The sequence below is a fragment of the Glycine max genome, chromosome 4 (assembly GCF_000004515.6).
Source record: "Glycine max cultivar Williams 82 chromosome 4, Glycine_max_v4.0, whole genome shotgun sequence".
Lineage (NCBI taxonomy): Eukaryota > Viridiplantae > Streptophyta > Magnoliopsida > Fabales > Fabaceae > Glycine > Glycine max.
The window spans coordinates 3,448,784-3,461,005 of NC_016091.4; the positions used below are offsets into that span (position 1 = coordinate 3,448,784).

General features: G+C 32.1%; 2 protein-coding genes across 2 annotated transcripts; one reads left to right on the forward strand and one right to left on the reverse strand.

The window, feature by feature from the left end:
* Window positions 1-3,694: 3,694 nt before the first annotated feature.
* On the forward strand, window positions 3,695-4,349 carry LOC100500455 (uncharacterized). Its single transcript, NM_001251435.2, has one exon. It carries the CDS (start codon window positions 3,805-3,807, stop codon window positions 4,075-4,077), a length of 273 nt encoding a protein of 90 aa, NP_001238364.1. The 5' UTR covers window positions 3,695-3,804; the 3' UTR covers window positions 4,078-4,349.
* Window positions 4,350-9,627: 5,278 nt separating this feature from the next.
* LOC100782080 (MFP1 attachment factor 1) lies at window positions 9,628-10,819 on the reverse strand. The gene has a single exon (XM_003523936.5). The coding sequence runs from the start codon at window positions 10,292-10,294 to the stop codon at window positions 9,809-9,811; it is 486 nt and encodes a 161-aa protein (XP_003523984.1). The 5' UTR covers window positions 10,295-10,819; the 3' UTR covers window positions 9,628-9,808.
* Window positions 10,820-12,222: the final 1,403 nt, after the last annotated feature.

The window sequence follows — 12,222 nt, forward strand, 5'->3', positions numbered from 1 at the left end:
TTATTAGAGAAATTTATCCAAATTAAATCAAAGTTTGGAGGAATAAGTATCAAAATAACAACTTTAAGATTCAAATCCTCAATATTTCAAATAAAACTCAATTAAGATTGTAGTTTATTTATAATTGACCCACTGTAAATAGATAGATAAAGTATGCGAACAATTTGGTTCATGAAAAAATTAGGGTGAGCTCTAGATCTTACCTCTTAGCCATTATTTAATAATAACATATAGATGTGTTAAATTCAAAGGAAAGAAGAGGAGAAAACCGATTTTAATAGAGGGAAGAAAGAGAAAGTCTTCTTATTTGATTTGATTTAAAAGAAAAGAAGATGAACAAAAGATCACCTTATTTGATTCACAGGAGAACATGAGAGAAAATATCAATGGTATATTATTATATCTTTACAAGTAGTAATTAAAAAAATTAATATGGTATGAAATAAAATCTTGGTCAATACATTTTAAAAGTTATAAACCACTTTCCTTTCCCTCAAGATCCTTTCAATATTAGTGAAGACTATAGAGACAAAAATACAAGGGAAGGGATTTTAGCTTCCTTAATTTCCCTTTATTTTCTTCCAAAAATATCTCCCTCATCTTTTCTGTCTTTCCCTCACGGCAAACATATCAAGAGAACAAGTAAATTTAAGCAAAAGTTATTGAATAGTTTCTAGGAAATATAGAAAAGTATGGAGCTCAGGAGCAAGTAATTGAATTAATATTCTTATTCTATTTTTCTAAGGGACTGGATAAGAATTGTCCGTATACTTAACAAGATTTTTGGAATCTAACACATTTGTTCCGTGATAACCTTAACCTCTTCTCCGTATATCTTTGCCATGTTGCTACCCTGAGCCAGGTGGGTTTAAGTGCAAAATTATAGCTTAAGATGACCTGGTCTTTATTAATTGCTATTTGCACCCTCTCCCCAAAACAGAACAATCTAATTCAGCAGCCAAAAAAAAATAATCTAAAATAACTTTTTTTTTCAAAGTAATTAACACTGCATTTAATTTTATTAATTTAATAAATACTATATTATAATCTTAGTTCATTAAATAATTTTAAAATAAATACACTTTCGCTTATCAACTTAAAAATTAAATTCACCTTTTAAATGATCTTTTCCCCTTAGCCCACATATACTTTAAGGCAAATGGTTAACCGGGACCTAAAAATATTGGTTAAAAAATTTAAAATAGAAATATTTTTATTGAGAGAAAAAAAATTATGTTATTTATAATTTTTTATGTTCTTTTATGATTTATATAATAAATATTATTTTTCTTTAATTCCTAAATCAATATTTTAAGGATACCGATTAATAAAATCATACTTAAAAAGAGCATTCATCATGACCTTTTTGTGACATGAAGGGTATATACTACTCAACTATGTTTTGGGACCCTTTAAAAGTCAAAGAAAGATTGAAACTGAGCTAAGAACGTATTAGGTGTGAGTGACTTCTACTAACAACGATCCAATTATGATCTTATGAGAATAAAATTCGGCGCAGTATATATATTCCTCAAATGATTGCATAAATTAATAAAACAATTCCAAGGCCTTTTGGGATTTTAGATCGTTCTTTTGTGAACAATAATTAGGGTAGGACTAGGACGTACAGCCAAGTGGCTGCACCCATCTTTTGGTGGGAGCAGATTAAAATTTTCTAGCATTTGTTATCATGCAACATATATTGAAAAGATAAGTAAAAGAATGGGCCTTTTTCAAACTGGATTTCGATGCACAGTATGGAAATTGTTTTGGACCAAGTAATACAAATGTTGAAATTTGAACGAAATTAAATTTTTACTCTAAGTTTCTAACTCGTGTATGATTGATGATCACAAGTAGCCTAGTTGCTCAACTAACCAATTTGTCATTTTTTGTTTGAATTGTTTTGCACCGAGTAGCGGTTCTGTTTCAAATTTTGCGGACTGGAAAATCTTGTTTCTAAGTAAAAAAGGTGTAAACAAAACTTATTGTATAAGCAGCTAGGTGGACGAAGAACAAGAACCGAATGCACCTGCGAGATGGAGAAGAACAAACCCAAAACGCAACGTTAGATGGGTCCCGGACAAATGGGGAAAAGAAGATGAGATGAGCATGATTTTTTATGTTATAAACGATTAATTTTTAGAAAATTATACAGGAACTAGTTACAAACTCAATTAATTAATTTTATGTTACCCATCTAATTCTTATAGTTTTAAACTCAATTATTCCTTTTAATTCATATAGTTAATAATTGAATTGTTTAGTTCTTGAAATTTAATAGGTAAATTTTTTAGTATTTCACGTTTACATTTTAATTCTCAAAATGTTTCTACCGTTATATTTTTTTAATTTAAAGAATTTTAATGATAATGACCTTTTCAAAATTAAAATATAAATTTTAAGAACTAAAAAAATCACTTATTAATCATAGGGACTAAAAGGAATAAGATTAAATGAATAATTAAAATTTAATTTTAATAATGATATTGCTTTTTTTCCTAAATCAGTTTATCGTTAAACCATCCGAAATTAGATGTTAAAGCACTAGTATATGCCACTAAACTAAGACAAAAACATACGATTATCAAGTAATTATAATTGACGAATAATTTTATCTATGTGATCGGAAATTCAATCTTCAAATCTATTTACATAAAATGACGTTGTTTGAGAGATTAAGTTTTTAAATAAGTGTCAATAAAGAATAAAAATGTTTCATGAATGCTTATTATGTTATAATACATTTAGAGGGGAAAAAACAAAATATATGTATTATAGAATTTATAATGTAATAGAAAAAAATAGATATAAAAAAATGAAAAATATTGATGAAGTGTTTGAAATAAGTAGGTTTTGGTGTATCTTAGAAAATTAGTCTATGTAGCTTGTGTTCAGAAAAACAAAAAAGATAAAGAATGGAAATTTATTACATGTTGGAAACTGATCAACGCATGGATAAAATATATTGCGTTTGTATACGCATGCTTTTGATAAGATGGGCCACTGTCCCATATAAACCACCGTCTTGAACTCAGAAAAGGGGTCGACAGTTCAACCAAACGAGCACACTTTTTCCTAATCGACAGGTAGACCATAAATTTCAAAGGACACCTTCTTAGTTGTTAACTAGGCGACATGCAAAAAAAGGAACACAAATGTTTAAAAATTTATATACGGACTCAGCATGCACCGCGTAACAAATTGCCAACACAAACATATCATCGATGAGTCAAAAACCCATGTGAAACTAATGGGTTGAGCGTGAACTTATAAAAGCAAAACCACGAGCTCGTAGACTAGAGACTTCACTAATTAACCTACCTTCCCTTTGCATTCTTTCATTGTCAATCTTTTTTTATTATTATATATCCTTCGCGAGCTGCGACAAGGACTAGCTAGCACATACCCTTGATCACTTTTTGAGTAATTATTGGTGAAAAATTGAGTACTACTTGTAGTGTTTATTATAAAGTCAAATTGGAACAATTGAAGAATTTCAAAGCAAGGATACGCAAGTGAGAAACCATTATATCCCCACACGGGTGCCACCACAATTCTTCGAAAGAAATAGCACAAGATGGTTAAAGTCAAATCGTAATGCAATTTCTAAGGGTCCACGTGGAAAGCGCTTCACCGTCCTCAGCTGAGTTTTTTTTTGTATATAAATTATCCAAACTAGTGGCTCCTCGTTCAGCCCAAGATACAACTAGTTTTGAAATACAAAAAATACCAAGAGGCCCTTAAAAATAAGGAATATTATTATTATTCGTCAAAGGGGTTGTTTTTTTGTGAAGAACACAGATGCAGATGAAGAAGAGCCTTTGGATTGCGTTGGTTACCATAATGCTTGTGTTGTCATCGCAGCTATGTTTGGTGCATAGCCGAGTTCTTCGATCGAAGGTGGTGTTAACAGAGGTAGCTGATGATTGTGTAGAATTGAAAGAATCAGGTTCTTCTCTATGGAGGGATCAGTTCTTTGTTGTTTCTTCTGAAAATTCAAGCACTCGTGTTTCAAAACGCAGCTTGGCATTTAGACTAGCTTCTGGACCCAGCAAAAAAGGACCTGGACATTAACTAACTACTTTAAATTCAGCACCTATTACATTTTTTTTCTCTTTCGATTTTGATTTCTACAACAGTTTTTTTTCTCCATGTTATATGTTCTTTTTGTTTTTATTTTTTAGAAGAAAAACTTCTCCCCCAGACATTGATCTGATACGTGTATGTAATTTGTATTTTGTTGAGTTCTTGCTCGATCATAGTAAAAACAAGGCGTGACACAATACATGTTTGATGTTTTTATCATGACTGTATATGCAAAACGCCTTTTGTGTATTTGAGTTATTAGAAATAATTTTTTTATAAGAAATGTATTTATATTTTTTGGATTAATTATTAAATTGATCGATGTAGAGAAATTATAACCGTCCACGTTTTTTATTATATATTCTAAACATGAGGGGATGGCGCAGGTTGTTATCTTAGTATCTGTCAGCACAGTAATTACAATTAGGGGCTCATAAAGCATAAGACTAACCGAGGACACGAGAAACCAGCTTCAACTTTTGATCTTTTGTTTGGTCTATCATTATTACTATTAATTGAAAGTCAATTTAGATTCTGACTAATCTGAATTTAGTACTCAATGAACTCAATTATAAGGTCAAAGCTTTTTTCCAATTACTATGAGACTTGATACCTTGTTAAATGGAGCCAAATTCCTAGACACTTCTATTAATGAGCATTGATTGTGATGAAAATTAAAATAAGAGAGAAAATAGTACTAAAACCTGGTCTAACAAAACCCTTACGGAGGTGTAACAATCAACTTTTGAGTTACACTGTTTTCACTGGGCAATGTCAAGAGTGTCTCGAGGCTACAGACAATTTACACACCTAATCAAATCTCCTGAATTCAAGTCAAAGATAAGATCATCTCTGAATGAGAGTCACTGCCTCAAAACTTGACCTTGCATGGCTGCTTGTTCGCTGTGTGTGTGTGTGTGTATATATATATATATATATATATATAATAATATCACACGGGACAATATTTGGTGTTTCTACATTGGCTGGGATATGAAAAAGACTTCCCTTTTTAAGATCAATGTAATACTTGACATAAGGGAAAATGGATACGAGCTATAAAGAGGGGAAAATATATAGGTTTTGATTTCATATCTTTAGTGAATTACTTATAAAGAAACTCACTAAGGTCACTTAGTAACAGGAGGTTAATCTTGTTGTTGTCGTTGTATAGAAGAAAATAAACTGAATTATTAGTGAAATAAGTATGAAGAAATGAAGAATTATACGTCCCCAGAATTTTACACTGTTTATTTTAACGTTTTTTACAAGTAAACTTGGCAGACCTTGGGGGCTTACAATGTGTCACACTAGCTAAATCAAATACTACAAAATACAAGTAATTAGCATGTTAAGTTGTTAACTGAACCTTTGGCTCCTTTGAAAAGAAAAAACGGAACCTTTGGCTTTGGCAATGATACAACGTTTACCAAAAACTCGTTCCAAGCGTCTTATTACACGGCATCAGCCATCAGTTTTCTTAATTATCTCTTTTTATTTCTCTGTTAAATTAATAATAATAACTTTCCGTCCATATATATGCGTTCTTATCTTCAGCTTAATTGCGCACAAAAGGTCGCGTTATTACTTTAGTATCAAGCATGCATCAGCGATTACAAATAAGGAAATGATTCATTCACAAAGCATATGACTAATAAGTAAAGCATACAAATTTTGTATGTATAACTTTCCTGATGAAATTTTCTTAACATTTAAAAAAGAGACATGATAATGAGAAGTGCTCGAAATTTACCAAAAAGTACATATCTATTGTATATATATCATGTTTACTTTGTGATTCTTAAGCAAAAAAATGTTTTCTGTTATTACAATCAAAATAAACAATGCCTACCGTTATTCAATTAATAAGTCTTATTTTAGTCTAATTTGTTTCCAATGGTGTCTATTTTTTAAAATCAATGTTGTCCACCTAAAAGAATATTAGATTTTTTTTATGTTGCTTTTCCGTTGATTTAACGAAACAATGACTAAATGGTATTTTAGTCATTGTCCTTAGTTCCCTTCATTTCTATGTTAAATTAATAATTCTCCATTGAAATATTTTTCAAATTTTTTAATGGTTTAGGTTTGGGAAAACGATTATTAGACACCCTTAGTTGTTTACACCTCAAAAGAGATAAAAGGAGAAAGAAAGATAACTAGTAAATATTATTGATAATGTATTGTGACAAGAATAAACAGATTGAAAAAAATTGAAAAATATTAATGAAATATACATGATACATGTTTGTATTTAAACGAGTGTCTGAAAAGCATTACTCTTAATGTTAAGTTTGATGTACTTGTGAATATAAATTTTTTGACACCATTCAATAAAATGTTGTCATATCATTAATTAAAAGGATATTTTTTAAGAGTAATTTTGTTCACTACAAATAATAGAGTGCTGTACTTATTATGCGATATATGTAAGAGATCGATGACGTGTCAAAATAAAACTTTTAATCTAATGTGAAGCTCCATGTAAAAGCCTAAAAGGTGAGAACTGGCTGTAGTAGCATGTGAGAGTCGTGTAGTAGTAAGAAATGTTGGGTAGGGAGAGTCTTCAAAGTTCAAAGATGCTATGTAGGATTCACACAGAGACAGATAGGACAGTAACTTGGCCGCCCATGTCGCCGTAGAAGAAAAACAAAAACCACTTTCTCTTAAGTCCTAACACTGTGTTCGCTAGTAAACTTGCATTAATTGACGTTACCTCACCTTCACCTATCTCTCATGTCCAAGAAGCTGTCACGAAATTAAATACTACTGCCTTTTAGTTTAGCAATTAATTCTGAGTGTTTACTGAAGGGCAGAATTCGGTGAAAAATTTAACTCGAGGGAACAAATTGAGGATAAACGCTTTTTTTTTTTTTTTTATCTATGCATCATTGGAAAATTTTGCAAAGTTGCAGTGGGTGTATGCCAAAATTAATGGATGATAGAAGCGAAACCCAGGCAGGCAATGTTGCGTTACTATGAGACAATAGCAACCAAATACACATTAATCCTTTATTACTTACTATTCACCAATCCTTGCTCACTCATCAGGTAACGAAGATAAGAACTCCTTTCAACCACCTTTTTCTTGCCTACATAAGTTTTAAGACCATACCCAAAACCAATCGATTAAAGGATCATATGTCCAAATGATTTTAGAATGCATACATAAAAATTCATCATATCAATGTTTCCTCTCGTTGCGTTAACCAAAAACTGCAATCAAATGAGTAATGCGGATGAAAATAAAGATAAATAAATACTAATACAACTGAGCCACACATCTTCAGAGGATGAAAACTTATTAGAAAATCCACATAAAATGTAACAATACGAAGGAAAGATAAATCAGGAACATAATATCATGGACTTGGAACACAGATACTGATACAGAGCATTGAACAATTATTCAGCAACGTATCACCACAAATTGAAGTAAAGAAAAGGATAATAGGGCAATAAAAAAAATTGACATATAATCGAATGAATTGGTTTTTTAAGGAAACAACATTGTTGGTTGTTGATTAGAAAATAAACGTAAATCCAAGATGCTGTATTCTCATGGTCAAAAGACACAACCTCTATATAAGAGTTACCCAAAACCAATATGAGTGGCAATACTTTGCTATCGACTCACAAAAATGAGGCACGGAATCATAATTCAAACGCAGATAGCGAGTAGCATAAGATTAAGATTCAAGCGTTTACATTCAAATCAAGGTACTAAACACCACCACATAAATATTTATCTCAGCTTTTCAGACAGGGAGCATAAGTAACTCTACAGTCTCTAACCAATGCAACGAGGACTACTATCGCCTGAGACGACAACAACAAAGCCTTGGATGAGATAGGGTATATCGATCCCATGACATCATTCAACTTGGTGAAAAAACTTGGGAGGTAAAGATAAAACCATGACAAGCCCATTCATCTAAGATATAAGTTACAAATATCATTTTTACATGAGAGGCTAATAGAATAGAACCTTATGCCCAAAAAATGCTGGATCTTTTCTCTTTGGGCTCATAAAGATCCCAAGGCTAATAAGACATCAAACAATGCTATGACGTTTCGACAATAAAAACAGAACAAAGCATAATGAATGCCTTGCATGCAAACCAGTTTGCTGCTCCTTTCGTAACAGAAAAAGAATAATGAAACAATAAAGGATATGAAGCACTTTCAGTTCTTAACCGAAGAATCAAGACTACATAGTATACAGTAAGTGACAACATACATTCTACAATTTAAAGATTCCTTATTTTCTTTACAAAATAGTAAAATACATGTCATCTAATAAGAAAAAAACTCAGTTTAGGATGATGACCCATTACAGCTAAGTTTGTATTTCTACTGAAAGTATAAGCTCAGAATGCAATAACTAGTAAGTAGTAACTAGTAAGTAAGGAATTAATAAAAAATGTGTCCACAAACAACCCACATCATATATAATACAGATGATAGATTCTCACTACATCTCCATAAAAGATAAAAGATTATTAAAATATGAGATGCCTTCTCTAGTTCTGACCACCAGAAGCTACCAATACACGATAACATAAAATGCTCTAAACAAAATATTAGCCAAGGTAAATATTTTATTTGGATAGGCAAAACGGCACTATGTCCACACATGGAAATATAATAGCTCAATAGGAGAATGTTCACAAGGTATAGACAGCTTCTGTATACACGCAAATAAACAGTTATCAAAGCATATATAAAAGCCTGGAACTTGCTCAAACATACTGCACAGGTCACTCCAAGATCCATAGACTTGGCAGACAAAAAAATAGAAAGTTGAAATTCCAACTAATATAAACAAAGAAATTTCTTTCAGAGAAATGCCTGATAATTGAAAGTTGAAACCAAAGCAGTAATAGTAGATTTTAAATCATAAAATTAGTGAGTAAGTAAGACCATGAAATTGGAAATCAACAAGGGTATGGCCCATATGGTCACATCACCTGAAACAAAAAAAAAAGAACATACATATAACAATGGATAAGAAATCGTAATTGTTAAAAAAAAATACATATAACAATGAATAATAAAGCATACTTATTCTCCAAATTGAACATTAATTAAATGTAGTCATAGGCCCAGCCTGCTCTTTAAATCCCTAAGCAAAAGCAACACCATTACAAGGATGACATATCATACCAATTAGGGTGTGTAGTGTTCGTAAACATTTCAAATGTCGTTGAATGGGAATCCAGCAACTTTTTTCAGTCACGCTAAACTTTTGGAAGGTGGAAAATGGAGGTTGAGACCGCTAAACAAACACACCCTCAAATAAATGAATAAATAAATAATAAACTCTAGTTCTAATATACCGGGATGCCTTTCCTTGACTTTACAAAATCCTCCCTTTGAAAAAATGTAATTCTCAACAGTCCTTCTTAACTTCTTTTTCCACTACTAACGTGATTGATGTGTTCCAAAGCAAGTAATAGTGACTAAATCAATGGTAGCATATAACATCAAGGAACTAAAGTGAGAATTCACTTAAAAAAACAAGCAAACAAACAATAATTACACACGCGCAATAATGTTTCCAGGCAAGCAATAAAACAACAAGATGTTCAAGGGAATAATTTATAATGAAGATTGGCAGCACGAGAAATAAACAAAGTTATACAAATGGAACATCATAATATTAAAATATAAACCCTCAAAAGGGAACCCTAATTTAATATACTATAATCCCGAATGATCAGGTTTCGGACTCGGCGCCAGCGGCGGAGTCGCCATCTGCGGCGGGGGCAGGAGCAGCATCGGAGGCAGGAGTCCCGATATCGACGGCGGCGGAAGCGGTGGTGGATTTGGCCTTGACGGTGTCGAGCATCCGTTTGCTAATCTCCTTGGAATAGACCTGGAGGATCTCGATCCCGTCGTTGTCGGAGGCGGCGGAGCTGGCGGCGACGGAAAAGGCCTGGTCCTCGATCTGGCGGGCGGCAGTGGAGGCCTCGTCGGGGGACATTGTCCCGTAACGTTTGGAGAGGACGGAGGGGGAGGATAGGGTTTCGATGAGGCGAGTGATGACGGCGTCGCGCGTGCGCTGAGTGGGGGGCCATATGCTGAAGGAGACGCCGGCGGGGCCGAGCTTGGCGTCAGCGGCGACGGGTTGGTCTTGGGCGGGCGGTGGCGAAGAGGAGTCTTGCTCCGATTGGGGCGCGGGTGTGTTTTCCGGGTCGGACATTTCGAGATGGCTGGATTAGGGAATCCTGCTATTAGATGGGAGAGGCAGGGCGTAGTAGCGAAACTTTTGACCACGAATAAATATATCTACTCATATTCTGAAACTTATTATAATACATAATTTAAAACGAGTAATTAGATATTTTTGTGACCTGGTTACTTTTTTTATTTACTGAAACTCGTTTACTTAATTTGATAAATCCTTCTTTTATTTGAATAATTCCAATTCTTTTGCTTCTTCTTTTATGTGTAACGAGCCAAAAACTACCTGAACAAGAAACAAAAAAACTATCTCACAAAAGAAACAATTGAGATATCAGCCAACAAATGCAAAGAAAGAAAAGCATAAGGAAAATAAAAAATTCTACGACCAAAAGGAAAACTCCTCTAGCGTAATCGGTCAAGGCATCAACCACATAGTTGGCTTCTCCAAAAACATATCCAAAGAAGGAGAAGATTGAGGACAAACATTTTGCATGGAATGGATGGCAGATTTAAAATCTGACTCTATGATGATTTTATTGAGTCCCCTGGAGATAGCTAGTTGTTAATCATTTAAAATAGCTATCAATTCAAATTGCATGATAAGGAACAAACCCACAAACTTGGAATATCTGAAAATGAAGACCACCCCATCGACATAGGAGAGAATGGAGCTAGCAGATAAAGCCCCATCATAGTTGAGCTTAACCCAACCCTAAGACTCACAAAAATGTTGGTGACAATGTATCTCCCTGTAGATATCACACCTATCTCAAATGTCCATTCATTAGCAAAAATCCATCTATTCCTTCTATCCCAGATACTACTTAAAGTAACTCCAAAATAAATAAGCCAAGGAAAACCATGGAGTCATCGTTAACACTGATGGAAGGGGAAACATGGACAAAGATTCTAAGGCAGATTGATGAGGGCAACATCTGGTACAAGTGCTCCCTATCCCGAGAACCACCGCTGCTGAATACTTAATGTGATTTATATTTTTGAGACATTTTATTTTTTTATTAGTTTTCATTGAATTCTTTAATGGCAGGAGATTTGTATGAAATACTCCCTCTTTTCATATTTATAAGACACAATCAATAATTTTTTTATTTCTTATTATAAAACTTTGTTTTCATTTTATTTTTATTATGTATTAATTATTTTTTAACTATAACACCTTCAATTGTCTTTTTCTTTTTTCTATGAAATCCGAAAAAGATAAATAAATTTTCAATAAAATTGAGGATAAATATGAAAAAAATTATAATTATAAATAAATTTAATATTAATAATTAAATTAACTAATTTTTAATAAGTGTAAATTAATTAATTGTATCTTGTAATTAGGAATAGAGAGATTATAACATTACTCTTTCTATTTCTATTTCTCACTTTTATGATTTTTAATGAACTATGGATATTTGAGACGGAAAAAATGGCTATAAGCAATAAAACTCTCTCTAGATATTTATTTAGGACTTGAATTTGAAATCATTGATTAACTCATGTCAATTTAATAATTTTATGTAATTGATCAATGTGATTTTTACTTTTATGTTTGGTTAGAATTAGAAGTGAAATTTTAATAAAAAATTTAGAAGTGAAATAGTAAAGAAATAAATGTGAATGATAAAAATACAATAAAAAATATTATTTGAATGAATAAATAAAATAAAAATTATCTCCATTTATTTGCAAGTGAAAGAAACCTAAAAAATATAAACAATATAAAAAATATTTTATATTAATAAGAAACATAATTTTTAACACAAAAAAATTGATTGTTTTAAAAATATCTTATTTTTGTTTTAAAATAAAAAAAATAGATACAACATCCAACTACTTATTCTCCTCCATCCAAACAAATAAAAGTCGTGCAATCTCTCTTATTTCAAAGTTTTGACCACTCTCGCATGCTTTTTTGAAATTTTTTAAAAAACATCA

Excerpts from the sequence above, each read along its gene's own strand:
- LOC100500455 (NM_001251435.2), top strand. The coding sequence starts at position 3,805 with ATGCAGATGAAGAAGAGCCTTTGGATTGCGTTGGTTACCATAATGCTT.
- LOC100782080 (XM_003523936.5), bottom strand. The coding sequence starts at position 10,294 with ATGTCCGACCCGGAAAACACACCCGCGCCCCAATCGGAGCAAGACTCC.